Genomic DNA, 24,439 nt, shown 5'->3' on the forward strand with positions numbered 1-24,439 from the left:
TTTGTGAATGCCTTGGATACAGAGCCAAAAGGGAGAGGAGTATTTGGTAAAATAATTACAAATATATCTAGCTGCACAATGGGTGCCCCGCTAGTCTGAATTTGCTTCTAACTGCACCTTGAGGGCTACCATGCAATGAAGCATGAAAGATGAAGTTTTTGAATTGAGATGATATTTTACTCACAGTCTGATGGTTCATCGGAGCCAAAAATTTCAGCAATATGAAATATTCAACAGTAATGTTTTTCTGATCGACCTTAACAGGATTATACAGGGATGTAAGGAACAAAGTCATGATTACTCTGATAGCACAAATGGGGCAAAGTCACTTACGAAACATGAATAATATCTCTGGCTTAGCCATTATTGAATCTTCATTCAACTTTTCCCAAATGAGTTACTGGGATGTAGCCAACATATTTCAAGATAATTCACTAACATGATTAATTGGAAGAATAGAGCCATTTAACCTGCAAATTCAGAACACAGTAATACAATTCACTACAGGTAACAGGGCAGCACAGGCCATTTTTCCATGAGCTGCAAGGAAAGGGTTGCTTCCAAGAATGAAAGGGCTGCCATGATTCAACCTCGGAAGTGCTAAGCCATACATTTGAAAATCTATGTATTAAGTTGCATGGTTTTTTCTAAATAATGAATTGGGGAAACCACCTCTTACACATTATCCTCAAGAGACATGATTCACCACTATTTTCACTCACAGGAATAATGGGAGGCTGAAGCAAGTATTTTTGCCGGGGGTGATTTTTTGATCCTAGTTTCAACCTAGAGATTAGCATTTCCAGAACATGTCCAGGGCAACACCAGAAGAAAAATAATTCAAAGAACCAAGTAGATGAAAATTCACATTACAAATCAGGGCTGTCCTTTGTAGATCAACAACCACAGAATACATTCATGCTTCCCTCCAACGAGGATCCAGCAACTTCCAAAACTGATTGGAAAAGTTGTTTAAGTTCCAGCAGTCACTTTAACATGTAAGACACATTCCACATGCCTATTTGACAGCAGGTAGAGACAGGACATCGACAGCTCAATCTCCCGAGTTGGGACTTCTGACTGAACTCATTCAGTTTCTCCAAGTCAATTCATAAAGGACTGAATACATTTAGCTTATTCCCTGACGATTCACCAGGAACAGAACAGTAGCCACAAACCCGTTTAAACTCAACATTTTCCTGTACTGCGATTACCAACCCTATTCTGCTGGTTTAATAATAAGCATCAAAAACAGAATCCATTCAGCATGGTGAAGGAATAATCAGCAAAAACAGACCGGCCTATCTAATACATAATCAGTACACAAGCTATTCTACTGATAAATATTATTTCTGGTGGATAGTCTAACTGCAGATTCCTCGACTTTTAAATATCTCCAACCGCCAGACTGGATCCATAAAGTTTCATAGCAACTGCTCCTGTGCATTGGCAGGTGACACCTTTGGACCTCGCAGCGATGTCACACAGCCTCCAGAAGTGACGGGGGGAGACGCACAAGGGCACACTGCTGCATATTGACGCCAGTTAGTCTTGAACTATTGCGCACCCGCTAAAGTAGCTCAACCATATTAGATTGCAGAGGAGAGTACACTAAACCTAATTTGGTACCTTTTTAAGAGTCATAGGAGTCCACTTCAGAGAACAGGGTCATGTGTAGGTGGAGAAGACTCTGCAGGTTGAGTTCTCACTATAAAGAGTATTATGAAGAGAACTAACTTGTTCTTCTGATGGATACTTCTAAGTGCAAATTGCTCAGCTTTTGCTACAAAGCATTACCTCCCAAAAGATCAGATGTGCTGTGGGATGGAATGGAATGGAATAAATGGCCCTCTCTGCAGATTTCCATTCAATGAAATAGTTGTGAACGTACACATGGATGTCAATGTAGCCAGTCTGTCTAGCTGATGTCCAGTATTGGAAAACCCTTCACTAATACCATTGTGGCAGCCTTGGTACTGGTCTTAATGAGAGGTCTCATTCCTAGACAGGGTGCAACATGCCTTTATGCACAGGACGATCCATCTGGACAGTGTTTGTTTCGGCACCTCCCTCCCTTCTTAGCACATGAAAAGCCCCGAAAAGCTGCTTGTCCATGAATATAAAAAGTGTGTTTATCTTTTTTTTTTTTTTTTTTTTTAAAGTCAAGCCTCTTCTATTCCTACATAGAGAGATTCTAGAGAGAGACAATCAGTGGCAAAGCCAATAGGTCTTGTCTTTGTGAACTACTGGGCTTTGTCAATGGTTTTTAGCCACGCTGCACCAAAATCCATTGTGCTGTAAACATGGCTAAAGTTTAAACTAAAAAGCTTTTGACATGGGTGCACATGTTATTTTGTATGCGAGTAACAAGTATTTTTCAAAAAAGGTCGAGACAACGACACATTGTATTCATCCTGGTAGCATCACAACTGCATAAAAGACAGGTGGTTCACACTAGCGCTTTGAGCAGAACCAGCAAATCAGTGTCAAAATTTAAGATCTCTATGTGCAGACTTTTTATGTGTACGTAAAACAGGACACAATGGAATTCAACCACCGAAGGAGATAAGGAAATGCATCAATTGTTTACACTAATAAACCCCCAAGTTTGTCTTAATCCAATCAGTTTTTTTAAAAGCCACACAAATCAAGTTCCTCACCCATACTGTGGGGGTGCGATTCCAGTGGACAATGACGATCAAAGCATTATAGTTTGATTAAAAAGGTGCACATTGCCAAGAGAATTCAATTCTCCGGGACCCTTTTACAGGTACATTAAAAACGGGAGCCTTTTAAATGTTAGCTCCGTAAGCGGGCTTCGAAATCCTGTACGACTGTGGCTTATAGAGTATTGGTAACCAAATCCACACACACAGGAAACAAAGAACAGAGGAGAGAAATCGGCATACGTAGCTAACAAATGCCCTGTTCAAACGAGACCTGGACGTTTGGGCAAAATATCTAACACCTCTTTTTAACCAGGTGTTCCGTGATAACAAGATCCCACAGTCCTGGAGTGGTAACCTGTTCCACCCAATTTATAAGAGCGGCATCAGAACAGAACCCGGGAATTACAGGTTGATCGCCCTGATCGACGTAGAGGCCAAACTCTATGCTTCATGCATCCTGGAACATCTACAAGAGTGGACAGAGGAAAACAACATTGTCCCAAAATTCCAAACAGGCTTCAGACGGTGAATGGGCACCATTACAAATCTAACAGCCTTGACAATTCTTAAGGAAAAAGCTGAAAGGAAAAGGGGAGTATTAGTGGCTTGCTACATTGACCTAAAAGCGGCTTTCGACAGAGTGCCGCAGGACCGTTTGTGGAAGAAACTGAAAGCATGGGGACTGCCACAGCCACTGATAAATGCAATACAAGCATTATACAGCGAAACATGGGCCACTGTTAAACTAGGGGACGGACAAAGACTCTCTTCAAAAATAAATATAACAAACGGACTAAAACAGGGCTGCGTCCTTTCACCATGCTTATTTAATTTATACTTAGCCGATTTGAACAGTCACTTAGAACAAATAAATGGACACCCACCAAATTTGGCAAATGAGCCGGTTCAATACTTACAGTATGCAGATGATATTGTCCTGGTAAGTCGAACTCCGATAGGGCTGCAAAGGACAATAAACAAACTTATAGACTACCTGGACGCCCAAGGTTTAGAATTAAATAAATCCAAAACCAAGGTGGTAAGATTAGCGGGTCCAAGACAAGGAAACTATAAATGGTATGCAAAGAACTCTCAAATAGTGGAAATAAGAGTTTATAAATACTTGGGCATCAAAATGGCAAGAAATCTGTCAATGGTGGAGCAGAAAAAGGAGATCACAGCAAAAGCTCAATCCTTAATATTTGCCTACAAACAACTATCCAAGAAACTGGAAAGCCCTTCACACGGGCATCTTTTAAAAATCATGGCAGCCCAATTGCTACGAACCCTGTCCTACGGTCTGAAAACCTGGCATGGACAAGAAAGTAACATCTTAAACAAATTACAAACCAAGGTTTATAAAACGGTATTCAATCTCTTTTAAGGTTCCTCGCCAGCACAAATTCGCTTGGAATTCGGACTACAGAACCAGGAATTCCAAAGGAAGGCAACCATGGTAAATCTATGCTGGAAACTCAGAGCAGCAGAGTTGGGCACTTTGAACAACTTATGCTGGTTGGAAATAAAACAACAACTAGAGCAAAGAACCCCAAATACGTGGGGGGACAAACTGCGGATAGCACTGGAAGAATTAGAGATCTATGGGCTTTGGAACAGCAAGTTGGAAAAGTCCACATTTAAAAAAAGCTTGCAAAAACAAAGCAAAAGCACTATCCTTCCTGGAGGATAAAGGGGATTATTAAGACGCCGCCACGCATGGGTCATAATAAATTCTTATACACGGCTAAGACCACAACCCTATCTAGCAGCTCACTTCCGATTGTCTTTAAAAGGAGATTCATGGCATACAGATTTGGAGATCATTATTCAATAGACTTAGCGCCCACCTGGAAAAATAAGCATCAAACAAAGGCAAAACTCTGAGCCACTTACTGTGTGTCTGTGAATCAGTGAAATCAGAAAGAAGGAAGCTAATCAATAAAATCTGTTTTCAAAAAAAAGAAAGAAGGAAGCTGCTGAGAACAGTTTTTAATGATTTAAATATCCGCACCTGCAGACAGGCGGCGACAAGTTGGATGGGTGCCGCATCAAACATTTTAATATGTAGGGGGATAAAATTTATGATAGCGGTAGAAAGCTTACTTATAAAAGTGGGCAAAGACTGAAGGCTCGGTGCCACAAAGGAACTAAGTAGAATTTTATGAACTGAAAAAGTTTTTTAAATGAAATGTGATTTATATGCTTTATAGTTTGTGAAAACCAAATAAAGTTATTTTTGACTGACTGACATAGCTAACAAACACCACAAATCACACTAATCAATATTAACCTTATGTCCCTCTTCCGCCCATTATGCTTACGAAATAAAAACTTACCGGACATACTGATCTCTTCCTCCAACAGCAAACTGATGAGTGTTAGCAGGGTTCACATAAATAGTGTAGAGGCCAATTTTTTTCTCTTCCTTGGTCACAACCAGTTTACTTCATATAATAAAAAAGAATGGGGGAGTAATAGGAGAGAAAAGATGTCACAAGACGAGACATAACAGCAAAAACAAGAGATCGAATGATAGCTTTTCATAAAATTATAATAAAGGATGTAACTTGGATTATTTTCATTAAATCCACAATGCTTATGCAGAAAAGGTTGTTTCCAAATAGCTATAAATCTATATATTTATGCCCTGGCAGTGAAAATAAATGTGACGCAATAATACTCGTTAGACCAATAAACATGCATTATTTTATCACCACAGTGACCTGAGAAAACATTGCTTACTGCCTTCCGGGTTTTTTCAATGCCTTGGCAGATAAAAATAAATTTGCTAATAGTAACCAGGGATATTCAAGGTGATTTATCTTGGTACTTAGATTTAATATCCTGGCTCTGGTTAAACACATCTATTATCACTTGATTTGATGAAACAGCATGGCATAAATCGAATATGCAGATCCACATCGAGTAAAACGCTATTTGTAGCCATTATTGAGGTAGGGAACACGCAGCATGGCCTACCTGTTAGCCATGGCCACTTCTGCACAGTCACAAATGGTAATAAATACCATTTTATTTTTATAACATTTGTAAGGCGCACAGCTACCCACAAAGGGTTTCCCGGCGCCAAAAGGCGGATCACACGCACAGCCAGAGAAAGAGAGAATCCGGGGGTACTTATTTGTCAAATAACCAGGTCTTTACACTCTTTCTAAAATTCCTATAATTTTACCATAATATCCTCTACACATCTGCATGCACTGTCATACTGTCGCCTCACTAAAAACATGTGTGTCAAGAGCATCTGTGTAATATATAGCATGTAATATAGGCTTCGGATTAATGTACTCTGCAGAACATGTAAGTGCTCCTTGCATTGCATTAGATATGTTACTATGCCTTTATCAAGGCTTGTCATGTCTGCTGTTGTAACGCACAAGTTACTTACCTTCGGTAACGATATATCTGTAAGAAACAGTAGTTCGTATTAGAATTCTTACCGCCCCACACATCCTCCCCGTTCTGCGAACCAATATCTAGGGTTAAGGTCATCCCCTTGCCTTGATGCTTGGCCCACTGAAACTTCAGGTCCCACTGCAGAGCCCGCATCCGCCACCTGGCGTGATGCACCAGAAGGATGCAGGAGGCCATCAGCCCCAGAAGCCGCAGCGTCAACCTGACCAAGACTCGGGATAACGGCTGAAAGATCGGAATCAGAGCCTGAATATCTCGAACCCGCTGCTCAGGAGGATATACCCGAAACTGCGCTGAGTCCAGAACCGCTCCGATGAAGAGGAGCTTCTGAGAGGGACACAAGTGTGACTTCGGCACATTGATGGAGAACCCCAGCAGGTGCAGGAGGTCGGCCGTAGTCTGGAGGTGGCTGACGACTGTCTGGGGCGAGCCCGCCTTCAACAACCAGTTGTCGAGGTAGGGGAAGACTGAAACCCCTAACCTACGCAGATGAGCTGCTACCACCGCCATCACTTTCGTGAACACCGGTGGGGCGCTGGTAAGGCCGAAGGGGAGCACGGTAAACTGAAAGTGCTCGTGGCCTACTGTGAACCGCAGGTAACACCGGTGGGCTGTCAGGACGGGGATATGAAAATAAGCGTCCTGCAAGTCCAACGCTACCATCCAGTCTCCTGGGTCCAGGGCAGCTAGGACCTGAGCTAATATCAGCATCTTGAACTTCTCCTGCCGGAGGAAGCCATTGACGTTCTGCAGGTCCAAGATAGGGCGTAGGCCCTCTTTGCCCTTCTTGGGTACCAGAAAGTAGTGGGAGTAACAACCACACCCTACTTCTGGCCCAGGAACGTGCTCGATGGGCCCCTTGGCCAAGAGGGCCGTAACTTCCTCTCATAGAAGTGTCTAGTGATCCCCCAACATGCGGTGGTACTGCGGTGGCATGGCTGGAGGAGTCCCCTCGAAGGGGAGGGAGTAGCCCCTTCGGACGATTTGCAGCACCCACCTGTCCGATGTGCGCCAGTGGAGGTGGTGATGGCGAACCCTGCCCCCCACTGGCGTCACATGGGCCTGAAAGCTCGGACTAGGAAGGTTTTGAGGCGGATGCTGCAGGGGCAGGTGTGGACTGGCCTTGCCGTTGTCCCCAACCGCCGCCACAGCGGTTTCCACGTCCGCCACCGCGCTGGACGGTAGTCTGCGGCCCATGGCTGGCAGGACGTGTGGGGGCGCCCCTTCCTTGGCCACGAAAGGAGCGAAAAGCAGCCGTTTGCTGGCGCGGGGCCGAGAGGCCCAAGGACTTGGCCGTAGCCCTGGAGTCCTTAAAGCGCTCAAGCGCATTGTCTGCCTTGTCGCCAAAGAGGCGACGGCCATCAAAAGGCATGTCCATAAGGGTGTTCTGGACATCAGCAGAAAAGTTGGCGGACCTCAACCAGGCGTGGCGACGAATCGCCACCGTCGTTGCCATCGCTCTGCACAGTGAGTCTGTGGTATCCAGTCCACACCGGATGGAGTACCGTGCTGCATCTCGACCCTCTGCAAGGGCTCGGTGAGTTTAGTCTGGACCTCCGACGGACATTGTGGCAGCACGTCCGCGACCGTGTCCCACAGAGAGTGGGTGTAATGGCCCAGGAGGCACGCGGTGTTGACTGACCGCAGCCCTAAACTCAGGGAGGAGAATACCTTTTTCCCGTATTGCTCATACCTCTTGGATTCCCGATCGGGGGGAGCCGTCGGGAATGCGGTCTGGGAGTTAGAGGCCTGGATGACCAGGCTCTCGGGGGTCAGGTGGGTGGACAGGAAGCAAGGGTCGCCCGGAGCCAGGCGGTGGCGTCTGGGCACGTTCCTATCTACAGGCTGACCTGTAACGGGCTTGGACCAAGTGCCCAGAAGAACGTCAGACAAGGCCTCATTAAACGGCAGCAGAGGTTTGGCCAAGCTTGCCTGCGGTTTAAGGACCTCAGTGAGGAGGTTAGTCCTCACGGACGCGACGGGCGCTCCAGGCCCAAGGCCTTGGCCGTCCTCGTCAGTACCACACTATAGGCAGCCCCCTCCTCCGTAGCCACGGTAGGAGGGGAGACAAAATCAGTGTCCGGCGAGGTGTCCAGACCACTGGCCTCCTGTAGCTCACCTGTTCAGTCCTGATAAGACTGGCACTCAAGACCAAAGGATGGGGTTGGGTCATAGAAGTAGAAATCTCCCATCGGCATAGAGAGCGGCGCCGTTCCGGCGCCGTACCCGAATCGAGTGAGGGATCAGGGACTGTGCCGCCCGGAGGCGGCGGCGCCGGGGGCGACACCCTGGGGGCTGTAGGCGGCAAAGTCATAAGGTCGACCGTCAACGACCTGGATCCGGACCCGGATCCTGGGGGGGCCTGCGGCGCCGGGACCAAAGTCACCGGCGGCGTCAGGACCGAAGCGCCCGACCCGCTGGGACCCCCAGTCGGGGCCGCAGGGCCCGAAGGCGCCATGGAGCCCAACGGAGGAGTGAGCGACCTCATGGCCGTGAGGAAGGCCTCGATCTACTCCGGTTTCGCGTTCTGCCCAGGGACCGACGAGTATGAAGCAGGCCGCGACGCCCGCGGCTCTGGCAGAGCTGTGAGGGTGTTGTCGCCCGAACCCCCGGCCGCGTCACGCGAGCGTCGGGGGGGGGGGGTGGGGGGGGGGGAGTAGGAAGAGCGATGACGTCTCTTCGACTTCTTGTGCTTATCGGAGGGTCCCGAAGACGACTCCCGGAGCTATGGTGGCTCCGACCCCGCGACCGGTCCCTTGACCTCCTCGCGGACCGGGACCTCGAGCGGCGCGGGGCCGACTGCCGGAGCTCGAGTCGCTTGGGGGATCGCTCCCGCCTAGCTTTAGACGTCAAGGCCAGACAGTCGATGCAGGCCTTGTCGTCGTGGTAGAGGCCCAGGCAATGAAGACACCGGCAGTGGGGGTCGGTAACCGAAATCAGTCGGTCGGTGTCGGCGCAGGGTTTAAACCCGGGCATCCCTACCGGCACCGTCTGAGTCGTTAGACTTCGAAAAGGATAAAAAATGATCGAAAAAGTTTAGTCAAAAATTTACTAAGGTGTATCACTTTTTACGGTTCTGCGCTTGCTGGCGCGGAAAAAAGAAGAACTGATGTCAGCGCGCGAGGGCGGCATCTAAGTACTCCGGCGAAGTCATCCCGGTGCCAACGACGCAGACGACAGACGCGGAGCCGCAGACGACGCCTACCGGCGCGCAGGGGTACTAATACGCAAAAGTTTTTGAATCCAATCTGACGCCTGGGGATATTCAAAGGTAAGGAATATAATACTAACCCGTTTCTTTCAGATACGCTGTGCTAATAGGATGTAACATATGATATATACTTTGGAACAATGTACTCTGTAGGACATATACTTGCTCTTTGTATTGAGGTATGTTACCATGCATATACCACAGGTTTGTCATGCCCACTGCTGTATCCCTTTTATGACTGTTTCTCTTTACGTTTTACTTTGTACTAGACATTGCTTTATATTTTCTATTAGTTACCTCTCTTTCCTTCACGTATAGTTCACAGTCTATCTACTAATCCTGTACATGAGACTTGTCCATTGTGCCTGCGTAACTTGCCATGTATCACGTCACTATTTTTTTCTGTTCCATTTGTAAAGCCCAATAAAATCCTTTGAAATGTAATATATCTATCTCTCTCTCATATATATATATATATATATATATATATATATTGAAGCTCGTTAGTCTCCCTCGCCACTCGTAAAGAAGACCTGAAGCACTCCGGGTATGGCACTAGATTTTATTCACGGCACACACAGCAAAGATGACAAACGCGTTTCGGACAGTAGTCCTTCCTCAGTGTCGACGACACACAGTTTCTCACGACATTTTATGTTCACGCCCCCATAAAGACTGACAGCGGACTGTGAGAAGTTGGCCTGATATGTAGTGCTCACTATTCTAGTGATCACTGTGTATCATTCCAAACGACCCTTATTGATGATTGGTTGTAAGTCAACCATAGACCAGCTATCCTAGTAGCATGGACAAGAGCAGTCTTTAGGCTAGACTCTAGAGGGCGTGTTAAGCCAGCTGTTATACCATCACATATACCCCTTGAACACCAAGTGAAAGGACACCACACAAGTTGTTATGAAAATAAAAGTATATTTATTTAGAACACAACAGCCCTGGACTCTTTATGAGGACAGGGCGCTAAGCACAATACAAAGCTCTTAGGAAAATACGCAAAGTTGCACAGTTTACACAAATACCCGAGGGGCACGAAACACCATATACTCTAAAAGTGGAATGCGAAATTACTAGCAGGTAAGTACTACGCTAATAGGCTTTGGGATCGCTAGGACTTGACTACTGAACCTTCAGATTACTAGCGGGAGGCCTAGGGAGATCGGGTGCAGAGTGTGCACTCTCACGCGGGATGCGGAACAAAGTCTATGGTTGCTAGAAATTACAAAGTTAGTGTTATCGGACGAATCCGACTAGGTAGAGCTGAAACGAAAAAGGATCTGGACCCTTGGATAGCAAGACTATGCTGGAGCACCGAAATGCTGAGTTTACCTAGCCCAGGGGCTGCAGATGCATAGGTCTGGAAGACGTCGGGAATCCTCGTTGCAGTCTATGGAGCCTGAAAGAAGAAGTTGCTGGCAGGCGACCAGTGAAGATATTCGGATGGATCCAAGCCTGGATCGAAGATGGAAGACACCTGTAAGCAGAGGGGACCAAGTTCTGAATCACTAGCCAGTGATTAGAGGGGCAACAGGAGGGGACCAAGTTCTGAATCACTAGCCAGTGATTAGATGGGCAACAGGATGGCACCGGCTGAAGTCACCTCGACCAGGTGAGTGGGCGACGCTGGGCTCTGCAGTCTCACGGACCAGGAGGCGTTGTCGGTGACCAGGATGGAGGTGCGAGCTGTCCCACGATGGTATCTGCTGTCGACGTCGCTGGACCCAGGATTGGGGCAACAAGTCTTGGCAAATGCAAGCCCACGCGGTGGACTCAAAATGGCGTCTGGAGTGGACCAGGAGGGTCCGGGGTGCTCCTCTTTTGGAGGGGAGCAAGGGTCAGTCTGGAGCAACCAGACCAGCGGTGTTGATGTCGTCGTTCGTCGTCGGGAAGGCCACAAGCCAGCGGGCTAGTAGCCAGACAACGCGGTGAGCAGCAAAGAGCAGAAGGGCCCCACGCAGATCTCGTGGAGGCTGGGAGGCTGACCTTCGGTGCTGGAGCTGCTCAGGGTTGGGGCTTCTCACACCCCAAAGTACTCATTCGAGGATCCCTCGGCGGTCGTGCTGGGCAAGCGTCGTGCAGTCTTGAAGATGGCTCGAGGTGTCGTCGCATCCACGGATCTCAGCTGAGCTGACGATGTGGGTAGAGGTCAGAGGTGCCAGGGAAGCCGGGTCTCGTCGTGCAGGTCAGTCGGATTCCGGGGGAAGGACGTGCAGCAAACCGCAGTGTTCTTGGATGGTGCCTGCGGGTGCAGGGTGACTACTCCTTAGTCACAAGGGAGAAATCTTGAGACGAAGTCGAGAGTTCCTTTCGTAGAAAGTAGTTTCAGGATTCAAAGATGATCTAATTTGGAAGGGGGCCCGCTCCTATCTTTATACTAGGAAAAGGGGCTGGCACGCGACTAGGTCCTGCCCATGGGTGGGACCAGGAAGGGGGGTGGTTACACCCCTCTCCCATGCCGGACTTTCCCCAGCTCAGGGGCTGGTGTGCCCCTGAACTGGTTCTAGCCGGCAGATGCATAGTGAGCACCGGGGTGCCACTTGCAGTCACCTTCCTCTAAAGCCCTGCCTACCCAGGATACACAAAACCCTGTCTGGGATGGTGCTAGCACCGCCCCTGACAGGAAACCCTTTGTCCAAGCCTCCCTCGCTGGAAGGACTCCCAGCAGTAGGAGGTCAGACTTGTGTCTGTGGTGGCAGCATCCATTTTGTGATGCTGAGGCTTGAGTTAACTTTAACCGGGGTTCACAGTTACATACATGTCGTGTCCCTCTAGAAGGGTGGAATGCTAACCCCGTCGCCAGAATTGGCGAGGGGTTAGTATTCCAATTCGTATGACACCTTACTCGACATGTTTTGATAAAGCGATACCAGAGTTGGCATATAACCGCGAGGATTATAATGCACTTAAGAGTATATGGTACGCGTTATCATGGAACAGCTATTAGGACTTGGTTCCGCAAGCTGCAAACGGGCTCAGCTCATGCCAGAGCACCATCTCACACGATTCCAAGCACTCTGCCTTCAGGATTGTCAAGGCCTGCCATAGGAGTGACTGATAGGAATCTGTGTGTCCATTTTAGGGTTAGATATAGGTATACTATATCTAAAGCAAAGGGTGATTACACCACCTTGCCCCAGCTGTCGTGCAGCCAGTTGTGTCAGATTTAGATGGCCAGCCAGGGGTGGCATTGTAGGAAGGTACATCCTGACTATGGTTGCCCCCAACTTTTTGCCCTGTGTTTTAGCTGGTTTTTGACATAGTCGACCTGGGATCCTGCCAATCAGGACCCCAGGCCTACTGCTCTCTCTTTAAAATGGATTCCATGTACCCTAGGTGCATTTCCAATTGGTACTGGGCCACCTTATCAGACCCCGTAACGCAGGGCATAGGTGTACCCAGGGCCGCCAGGGGCTGCAGCATGTATTATGCCACCCCTGGCTGGCCTCCTAAATTTGACACAACTGGCTGCATGACAGCTGGGGCGAAGTCGTGTAATCACACTTTGCTTTAGATATAGTGGCCCTATATCTAACCATACAATGGACACTCGAGTTCCTATCAGTCACTCCTATGGCAGGCCTTAACAATCCTGAAGGCAGAGTGCATGGGCTCGTGTGAGCTAGGCTCAGGCCCGAGCCGAGCCCGGTTGCAGCTTGCGGAATCAAGACCCAATGGCTGTTCCATGATAACGCGTACCATATCGGTAACTTCGGTGTCGCGTTATCAAGGCATGTCGAGTAAGGTGTCATACGAATCGGGGTGCTGCCCTCTCACCAATTCTGGCGATGAGGTTAGCATTCCACCCTTCTAGAGGGACACGACATGTACGTAACTGGGAACCCCGGTTAAAGTTAACTAAAGTCTCAGCTCCACAAAATGGGTGCTGCCACCACAGACACGAGTCTGACCTCCTGCTGCTGGGAGTCCTTCCAGCGAGGAGAGCTTGGACAAAGGGTTTCCTGTTGAGGGCGGTGTTCGCACCGTCCCAGACAGGGTTTGTGTATTCTGGGTAGGTAGGGCTTTTGCGAGAAGGTGACTGCGGAGTGGCACCCCGGTGCTCACTACGCATCTGCCGGTTAGAACCAGTTCCAGGGGCGACGGCCCTGGCCTGGGGAAAGTCCGGCAGGGGAGAGGGGTGTAACTACCCCCCTTCCTGGTCCCACCCTTAGGGCAGGACCTAGTCATGTACCCACCCCTTTCTTTAGAATAAAGGCCGGAGCGGGGACCCTTCCAAATTAGATCATCTTTGAATCAAGAATACTTTCTACGAAAGGACTTCAAGACTCTTCTCAAGATTTCTCCCTTGTGACTAAGGAGTAGTCACCCTGCATCAGCGGGCACCATCTAAGAACTCTACGGTTTGCTGCAAGTCCTTCCTCCAGGAACCGACGGCCCAGCTCGACGAGAACCGGCTTCCCTGGCACCTCTGACCTCTACCCACGTCATCAGCTCAGCTGTGATCTGTGGGTGCGACGAGACCTCGAGGGACCGGCCATCATCAGAACCTGCACGCTCTTAAACCAGCACGACCATCGAGGTAACTCTCTGGTGAGTGCTCTGGGGTCCGAGAAGCCCCGACCCTGAGCCGCTCCAGCACCGAAGTGCAGTCTCCCAGCATCTCCACGATCTGCGTGGGGCCCTTCCGCTCGCTGCTCAGCCCGTTGTCTGGTCACTAGCCGCTGGCTTGTGCCCGTCCTTGACGACGACCAACAATCAACACTGCTGGTCTGGTTGCTCCAGACTGGCCCTTGCTTCCATCTTTGCGAGAAGCACCCCGGACCCTCCTGGTCCACTCAAGACGCCATCTTAGGCCCACCACGTGGCCCTGAGATTTGCCAAGGCTTGTTGCCCCATCCTGGGCCCAGCGACGCCGACAGCATCCTCCTTCGTGGGACAGCTCGCACCTCCACCGTGGTCGCCGACAACGCCTCCTGGTCCGTGAGACTGCAGAGCCTAGCGTCGCCCACTCACCTGGTCGAGGTGACGGCCAACCGGTGCCTTCCTGGTACCCTCTGACTACTGGCTAGTAGTACGAACTTGGTCCCCTCTGCTTTCAGGTATCCTCAATCTCCGATCCAGGCTTGGATCTCTACGAACTATTCATCACTGGTCGCCGGCCAGCAACTCCTTTTCTTCCGGCTCCTGGCTCGTCAGCGAAGACCCCGACGCCTGTAAGACTTGTGCAGCCGCAGCCCTCGTGGCTAGGTAACTCGGCATTTCGGTGCCTGCATAGCCTCTTTACTCTAGGGTCCCGAGTCCCTCGCTTCCGACTTGCCTTATCGGGTCCGCCCGAGACCTTCAACTTTCCGTGTCCTCGGACACTTGTTTTTAATTGTGCACTTGAAGTATTTTCCTAAAGAGATTTGGTTTGTGCTTAGTACCCTGTCCTCATAAAGAGTACAGGGCTGTTGTGATTCTTAATAAATATACTGTTTATTTTCATAACACTTGTGTGGTGTCCTTTCACTGGGTGTTCAAGGGGTACATGTGTGGTAAACAGCTGGCTTAACGCGCCCTCTCGAGTCTTTAGCCTTAGACTGCTCGTATCCACGCTACTAGGATAGCTGGTCTATAGGTTGACTTACAACCGAACACCATAAGGGTCGTTGGAACGATACATAGCGGTCGCTAGAATAGCGAACGTTGCATATCGGGCCAACTTCTCACAGGCATAATACATGCTGCAGCCCCTGGTAGGCCCTGGGTACACCTATGCCCTGAGTTACAGGGTCTGATAAGGTGGCCCAGTACCAATTGGTAAATGCACCTAAGGTACACGTGTCAATTTAGTAAGAGAACAGCAAGGCTGTGGGTCTGATTAGCAGGCCCACAGCCAGAGAAGTCGTAAACCAGTGAAGCAAAAAGCAAAAATATGCGGTGATCATAGGATTGCAGACCCTACTCTCCTACACAGACAACATAACAGGAGTATTTCAGACGTGATGTCAAACAAAAGTAAAACGTGGCGGCCATATTGCAACTCATTACATGAAAAGAAAACGTTAATGTTAAATCATGTTAAAACGTTTTTACATTCCTTTGAATGCAATTAAACATATTGCGCTTAGTGCAGACTATTCGCCACTGCCAGTAGGTAGAAAATCATAATGCCGTGAATCGGCGTTGAACTGGCCAACAAACTGAGGAATTAACCCTCGTGCATTTAGTGATCATCTCGCTGTACTTTACAAACCGATGACAGAAAAAAGATCTAGCCGTGTATCGGCATAGCTCCGGTAACATAAATTATATGTCATCCGGAGAATGAATTTCTAGTAACTAAGAGATTTCATTACATATATTCACTTCAAAAACACATAATGATCTTCACATTTCCATTAAGATAAATGATCAATTCCCTCAGTTCGTATTGGTTTTCGAACTTGTCTTAGCAAAGAATATATGTGACTATAATACACAAGATAAACAGGTGGTAAAACGTAATCATAAACGTAAGGAAGGCATGAGAATAAATAAAGAATTATAGGTGATATTGCCAAATCTGAATTCAACAGAGAAAAATTCATAATGTGTACTAGAATTCTTATAGGTTCAGAAGAGAATTGCAGACATCTAAATCTTAAACCTGAAGTGATTAGGGGGATTCTTCATCGTCTACCCAGGTGCACTGTTAATTCTTCCCCTATGTTTAACCCAGACGGGTTCTTGGTTTGAAGATCTATTATGAATCTCGATTCTAGTCTCCGGAGACTTAACAATCTGTCTCCTCCTCTGGGGTGTAGGGGCACATGATCGATGCCGAAGTAACGTAGCATATATATGTGTGGTTGGCCTTAAGCAAGGGGGTTTTAAAACATGCCCCCAGTGTAAAGCCTGTCGCTATGGAAGCAATGGGACACATTACAGTAGTCCTTTTCGGCAGGAACCCGTTGCCATCAACAAGAGATTAACATGTGGGACAGATTATGCCGTGTATGTGTTGGAGTGTCCGTGTGGGTTGAAGTATGTTGGCAGTACCAGACTGCCCGCCCACAAGCGGATACTCCAACACATACGGGCAATTGTGGGACATGACCAGACCTATGCGGTTGTCAAGCATTTTGAAGTCAAACATTCAGGCAATCCTGATCAGCTCCAGTATTATGTCATCGATACAGTAGAAGTATCAAGGAGAGGAGGGGACCGAGAGGCTAAACTTCGTCTCCTTTAGACTAGATATATACTGGAGCTGAATACAAAGAATCCTAATGGATTGAATGACAGGGAAGATCTCTATACCAGCATCTAGGATTCTTAAGGATTGCTCAGCCTGTCCGGACGGAGATATTAACTGAATGGTTTCAGACAGTTTTAATATATTTGTGTGGCTGAAAGGCATGGAGTAATACATGCAAAATTGGTTTTTAATGATCTGTTTGTCTTGCACTTTTTATTTGTTTTTTTGCACTTTGCACATCACTACTGGCACTTTAACCCATTGGGCAGACATATATTCATTGGATGGCCCACTTGGGCTTTATACTTTTGAAGTCAACTTAAGTGAAATTTGTTTTTGGTAACGATGACATGGAGATGTTATTTAATACTGAGTTCTACATTGTGCAAGCAGCCTTTTCTCTGAGAGACAGAGGGACTATGGCGTGTCAGTTTGGCCCTACACAAAACAGCGTATGGGCAGACTTGAATATTCTCTTATTTTTGATGCTAGCCATTATGGCTTCTATGAATTTTTTATACACGCGGTCTGTGATTTATTACAATGCAAATCAATATAGAACAACAAAAAAATGGTTCTTGTTTTTAACACAATATATTAAATTGTCATCATTTTATAGGTTTGCTGATATATATATATATATATATATATATATATATATATATATACACACATACAGGCTGTCTTAAATTTGGTTCAATATTTATTTATTTATTTATTGGTTGGTTCCATTTGTGAGAAGTTGGCCTGATATATAGTGCTCACTATTCTAGTGATCACTGTGTATCATTCCAAACGACCCTTATTAATGATTGGTTGTAAGTCAACCTTATAGACCAGCTATCCTAGTAGAGAGGACAAGAGCAGTCTTTAGGCTAAACTCTAGAGGGCGTGTTAAGCCAGCTGTTATACCATCACATATACCCCTTGAACACCAAGTGAAAGGACACCACACAAGTTGTTATGAAAATAAAAGGATATTTATTTATAACAAGTCTACCCTGAACTCTTTATGAGTCAGGGAGCTAAGCACAATACAAAACTCTTAAGAAAATACTTTAAGTCGCACAATTTACACAAATGCCCGAGGGGCACGAAAAACCATATACACTAAAAGTGGAATGCGAAATACTAATGGTAAGTAACAAGATCCAGAGGCTTCAGGATCGCTAGGACTACACTACTGAACCCTAAGGTTAGGAGCAGGAGGCCTAGGGAGATCGGGTGCAGAGTGTGCACTCTCACGCGGGACAAAGTCTATGGATGCTAGTATTTGTAAAGTTACTGTTTCCGGACGAATCCAACTAGCTAGACTGAAAACGAAAAAGGATCTGGACACTTGGATAGTGAACCTACGTTGGAGCACCGAAATGCTCAGGTTACCTAGCCCAGGGGCTGCGGCTGCATAGGGTTCAAAAGACGTCGGGAATCCTCGTTGAAGTCTATGGAGCCTAAAAAAGAAGTTGCTGGCAGGCGACCAGTGAAGAGATTTGGAGGGATCCAAGCCTGGATCGATGATGGAGACGACCTGAAAGCAGAGGGGACTCAGTTCTTAATCACTAGCCAGTGATTAGGTGGGCACCAGGATGGCACCGGATGAAGTCACCTCGACCAGGTGAGTGGGCGACGCTGGACTCTGCTGTCCCTCGGACCAGGAGGCGTTGTCGGCGACCAGGCTGGAGGTGCGAGCTGTCCCACGAAGGTGTCTGCTGTCGGCAATGCTGGACCCAGGATTGGGGCAACAAACCTTGGCAAAGTCAAGCCCGCGCGGTGGAGTCAAGATGGCGTCTGGAGTGGACCAGGAGGGTCCGGGGTGCTCCTCTCTTGGAAGGGAGCAAGGGCCAGTCTGGAGCAACCAGACCAGCGGTGTAATCGTCGTGGTTCGTCGTCAGGAGGGCCACTAGCCAGCAGGCAAGTGACCGGACAACGCGGTGAGCAGCAAAGAGCAGAAGGGCCCCACGCAGATCTCGTGGATGCTGGGGGGCTGGACTTCGGTGCTGGAGCTGCTCAGGGTTAGGGCTTCTCAAACCCCAAAGCACTCACTCGAGGATCCCTCGGCGGTCGTGCTGGATAAGCGTCGTGCAGGTTTTGAAGATGGCCGGTCCCTCAGGTCTCGTCACACCCACGAATCTCAGCTGGGCTGATGATGCAGGTAGAGGTCAGAGATGCCAGGGAATCCGGGTCTCGTCGAGCTGGTCAGTCTTGATCCGGAGGATGGACGTGCAGCAAACCGCAAGCGCTTAGATGGTGCCCGCTGGTGCAGGGTGGCTACTCCTTAGCCACAAGGGAGAGTCTTCAGAAAAAGTCAAGAGTCCTTTCGTGGAAAGGAGTCAAGATTCAGAATTATCTAATTTGGGAAGGGGCCTGCTCCTACCTTTATTCTAAAAAAAGGGTCTGGCACGCGACTAGGTCCTGCCCATGGGTGGGACCAGGAGGGGGGTGGTTACACCCCTCTCCCTTGTCCGGACTTTCCCCAGCTCAGGGGCTGGTGTGCCCCTGGAACTGGTTCAAGCCGGCATACGCACAGTGAGCACCGGGGTGCCACTTGCAGTCACCTTCCTCTCAGCCCTGCCTACCTGGGATACACAAAACCCTGTCTGGGATGGTGCTAGCACCGCCCCTGACAGGAAACCCTTTGTCCAAGCTCTCCTCGCTGGAAGGACTCCCAGCAGCAGGAGGTCAGACTTGTGTCTGTGGTGGCAGCATCCATTTTGTGGAGCTGAGGCTGTGTTACGCTTTAACCGGGGTTCACAGTTACATACATGTCGTGTCCCTCTAGAAGGGTGGAATGCTAACCCCGTCGCCAGAATTGGCGAGGGGTTAGTATTCCAATTCGTATGACACCTTACTCGACATGTTTTGATAAAGCGATACCAAAGTTGGCAAATAACCGCGAGGATTATAAGGCACTTAAGAGTATATGGGACGCGTTATCATGGAACAGCTATTAGGACTTGGTTCCACAAGCTGCAAACGGGCTCAGCTCATGCCAGAGCACCAGCTCACATAATTCCAAGCACTCTGCCTTCAGGATTGATAAGGCCTGCCATAGGAGTGACTGATAGGAATATATGTGTCCATTTTAGGGTTAGATATAGGGATACTATATCTAAAGCAAAAGGTGATTACACCACCTTGCCCCAGCTGTCGTGCAGCCAGTTGTGTCAGATTTGGATGGCCAGCCAAGGGTGGCATAATACATGCTGCAGCCCCTGGGTGCACCTATGCCCTGGGTACCTAAGGTACACTGTACAGGGGCTGATAAGGTGACTCAGTATCCAATTAGATATGCACCTATGGTACATGGAATCCATTTTACAGAGAGAGCAGTAGGCCTGGGGCCCTGAATAGCAGGGTCCCAGGTCAACTAAGTCAAAAAACCAGCAAAACACCAGGCAAAAAGTTGGGGGTAACCATAGTCAGATATCCACCTTCCTACACCATTGATGCAATTTTGCACATTATTTCTGTTACCATGCACTGTCACTTTAAAAAGTCTGAGTAGTGGCTTGCAGTTTGTCATGTGATCAAGCCTCCCGTTGAGGCGAAACGCGTCATGGCGGACGCACTGGCACAAATTTAATGAAAAGCACTTCTGCACCAGCAAATGAAGGGTCTACTCCTCGTCATTTTGAATTATCGGCAGCGCCAGCTTGCAGTGTGGCGCTTTTTCTGATATATATGTGTGTGTGTGTGCGCGCAATTTCTCACACTTGTTATAAAACGCGTGCACTCAGAACTTCCAAAAAGTATTCATTTATTTCAGCCAAACACGAGCTCATGTGATACATTTCAGTCTAACTGCAACACATGTGTGAACAAGGCCATTAGGCATAAACGCTTTGCATGCGCTTCTGTTTGCAATAAATTATTATTTTTCTGCCAGTCCTGAGTGCGTGTGGACACGATTCATTGCTAGCGTGAGAAGTTGCACTTGGATTCTGTCTAGGTCCGCTCCCAGCACCACCCCTCTTGGGCGTAGCGGCTCATAGCAGGACTACTAACAGTGTGAAATTAAAAAAAATGATATATATATATATATATATATATATACATATACATACACACACACACATATCTAGCATTTGCAACATGTTATTTGAAGAATTCTGACATTTATTACTACAGCACAAAGGGTAAATTCAACTTGATTACCGCAGCAAACTTCACATGGTAAAAACACTTCTTAATGCCTCTATGATAGCACACAACAATTACTTTGCACAGGGAAACAACTCTAATAGTCATAATGTCTCTTCAGTGTGATTTTAAATTGCTTAAAAAATCTATCCCCTTGAATCTCGGTTTAGGTTAATACCTATTTTGAGAAAGTGCTATCTTTCTTGCATTGGTATGCCCCCACTTTTTTCTGACTGCTGATGTGCTTTGACTGAGCGTGCCCTGGGCTCCTGCCAACCAGGTACCCAGGGCCTGTGTTCCTTCCCTAAAACTGTGTTACAACTAAAACACAATTGACATCTCTGGCCACCTGTCAGCCCCTAGTAAATGGTACCCTAGGTACCCAGGGCCTGGTGACCAGAGAAGACCCCTGAGGGCTGCAGCACTTATTGTGCCACCCTCATGGGCCATGTACCCTGACACCCACACACTGCCTTTGCCGGCTGAGTGTCTAAGTACAGAACCAAACAAAGAGTCGACATGGCACACATCCCTGTGTGCCATGCTCACAGAACCCACTGCCATGGCATACTTCAGCCACCCCTCCTGGCTGGGTGCCCTATGCCAGAGGTCTGGGCACAGGTGCATGAGCCCTGTACCCCTACAGTACCCAGGGCCATTCCTGGGCACTGTAAGTGCAGTGATGCCTTTAAGAGTATATGGTTCTGGGAGGTTGTCATTACGAACTCCACAGCACCGTAATGGCCACACTGAAGACTGACAAGTTTGGTACCAAACTTCTCAGCACATTAAACCCGCACTGATGCCAGTGTGGGATTTAATGTAAAATGCACCAGAGGGCATCTTAGAGATGCCCCCTGAAAACCTAGCCTACAATCCACGACTGGGCTGAGTGGCTGTAGAGGCTGCCACACAGCATACATGTTGCTGGACCCCTGGGTGGAGAGCCCCCTGCTCTCCTTGGCCTGCAACAAAGCACATCCTGAGCGAGGTGCTAGGTCCCCTCCCCCAGGATGGGCAGGGGGAAGCTTCAAAGGCATGCCACCTCTGTGAGCTTCTCCAGACCATTTGCTGTACCCAGCAACTGGCCCCCACCAGTCCTGACCCCCACTCTGGCGGGAAGACTGGCGGGAAAAACTACGTCAGGAAGGGGGGAGTGCCAGCCTGTGCCAACCCCACCCCTCAGGTGGGGGAGACTAGGTGAAGCACGACCCCGGGCTCCAGCCATCTTGAAGATAGGGAGCCCTGCCTAATCCCAACTAGGCTCCTGCCCCCTTCCACAGGGGAGGAGTAGGCTAGGGGGTCTACCCACCCCAGGACAGAGACCTATTGGTCCCTGTCCTTGCCCTACCTGTAACGCCCCTAAATTCAGTATTTAGGGGATCCCTGAAGCTTCCTTCCTCAGATCCCGATAAGAAAAGAAGAAAGAAGATTAAGAAGAAGACCACCCGCCGTACAGCTGCTAACAACAGGACGACAACAACTGACTTGGCCTCAACCCTACCAGCCTGTTGATCCTGGAACCTGCCCCTGCCTAATCCCGGCGACTCCTGCGGACAGCAACCTTGGGACACCCAGAGGACCTGCCTGCCTTGACCCTCTTAAAGCCTGGGACTCCCATCAGCCGAGGCTCTGCTGCAACAACACCCCTGGTGCCAGCCATGAAGCTCCGGACAAACCCACTCTGCACCCGCCGAGCCCGGCCCGTGCCAGAGTGATCCAGGAACACGAGGACTTCCTCCCGGAGACTGGGACCTGAAGTCCAGTGCCCAAAGACCCTCATTGACGAGCCCGACGACTCCTGCAGCCTCAGGACAGAGGACCCCTCCGACCGCGACCAGCAGGGGGTAAGATTTTCCGACCTCAAAAGACACCCCTGCACCCGGCGCCCCATGGCCCCCTGTGCCCAACTCCTGGGTTTCTACCTATCCTCCAAGATCCCAACTTACCCCTCAAAGTGTTGGTCACTCCAGAAGGTCCTTCGTCCCCGAGCCTGCAGCCTTTGTTCCCTTTTCCAGTTCCTCATTGAATAACATTGAGCGCCCGACGGCTCAAAAGCACCCTGCACCCAGCCGCCCGAGTGCCCCTGGCAGTGCAACCTGTACATTATCCTACTTCCCCAATTGCCCTGAGCAAGTGACAAGGAGCCCAGCTCCCACAGCTGCGTGGCCTGCTAGGCAGCAGCCACCAACCGGAGGCCCCCTTTCCCTCATTGGATAACGGCCTAACTACCTCTGCACCCGGTCGCCCCTGTGCCGCTGGGGGTGAACCAACTGTACTTACCTGACCCTGGGGAACCCTGAGTCTATGCCCAGAACCCTAACTTCACCAGCCAAGTACTCAAATGAAAACCGATAACTCACTTAACTGCCATTGGATAACATTGACTGGTTTGACTCGAAAAATCTTCTACTTGTGAAGTTTTGGAAACTAAAAATATTCATAGAAAATCACCCGAATTCCGAAGTACTCACCTGTGATCAGGGGAGAAGCCAGTACTGTACCTTGTAGCCCAGTACTGAACCGCAAAAGTAATCCTTGCCGGGTTTACTAGTAATCTGTATTTTCTCCATAGGAATCCATTGTCTGCTTTTCTATGAAATTTCTTCTAAGTGTCTACTTTTGAAAATTTGAAATATTCTGTAAAAAATCATACAAAATACTGAAACGCAATTACTCACCTGTTTTAAGTTGAGACATCAGTGCTGGACCCAGGAGCCCAGTACTGGATTACAAAAGTAACGAGATCATACTTTACCTGCAACCTGAACTTTCTCCCATTGGATAACATTGCCAGTTTTTTATTGAAAAGTTTTTAAGTATGAACTTTTAAAACAGCTTTATATTCCTGAAAAATCACTACCATAAATAAAAGATTTTACTAAATTGGTTTCAGCTTAGACCCCAGGACTAAACCTAGGATCCAGTCCTGGAACTATTAAAGTAATCAACTGTACATATATGATGAAAACCCATTGAGCTCAAAGCTATAGTGTGTTTAGAATTGTGTTGCCTACTTCAATCCCTGTATCTATTGTGTTCACAAAGTTTATTGCCTCTTTGCAAAGTAATTACATGAGAGTACTCATATCGAGAAAAGTATATTTTTATACCTGTTGGTTCTAAAAATAAAACAACTATATCTGTTGATATAAAAACAATTGGCCTGGCGTTTAGTCCTTGAGTGTGTGAAACCTTTTGCTGACTGAGTGTGTACAACAAATGCTTTACACTGTCCTCTGGTACTGCCTTACCGCTCAACCAAGCTACCACTTTTGAGAGTAAGGTCAGTCCTGACTTTAATCTCTGTTATACCTTTGGGGTTTTTGGACTCTATACACACTGTACCTTATTCTGGTCCAGTATATGTAGAGCCACTTTCTCACACCTATTGCTAAAACAAATCAGCCATGGCAAAAACGCCACTGCATAAACCACATATCCAGATGTACAGAGTATCATAAGATATTTATTACTATTGTTGGGGAGGGGCATCGGACATAAATCAAATATCTGTCAGTAACTTTTTACTATAGACAATCAAACAGTACAGTTCCGTATTTAAAATACAATTAACGACAAAGCTATCTGTTTGGATATAAAACCGTGTTTTAATGCTAATTGCAAATAAACTGGCAATATAAAAATACATAAAGAGTGAAGTTCGGTCACATGGTCCAATATTGCCATCTCTGCAGGTTCTGGTGACTTTTACAAAATATTCCGCCTGCGGTCTTGTTATTTATGATGTCACAAGAACTCATCAGTGGCCATGCGGGACCATATCACAAGTTA

The 24,439-nt window shown here is 47.9% G+C and overlaps 1 protein-coding gene across 3 annotated transcripts in view; it reads right to left on the reverse strand.

Moving 5' to 3' along the window:
- The window catches only part of DCAF8 (DDB1 and CUL4 associated factor 8), a 470,600-nt gene that overhangs the window by 338,579 nt on the left and 107,582 nt on the right, over positions 1-24,439 (reverse strand). For all 3 annotated transcript variants that reach the window (XM_086947619.1, XM_086947617.1, XM_086947618.1), the window contains one exon: positions 5,006-5,113. In XM_086947619.1, the coding sequence (XP_086803745.1) occupies positions 5,006-5,113 (108 nt within the window). The remainder of the gene's footprint in view (positions 1-5,005; positions 5,114-24,439) is intronic.

Source organism: Lissotriton vulgaris, chromosome 12 (genome assembly GCF_964263255.1).
Source record: "Lissotriton vulgaris chromosome 12, aLisVul1.2, whole genome shotgun sequence".
Taxonomy (NCBI): Eukaryota; Metazoa; Chordata; class Amphibia; order Caudata; family Salamandridae; genus Lissotriton; species Lissotriton vulgaris.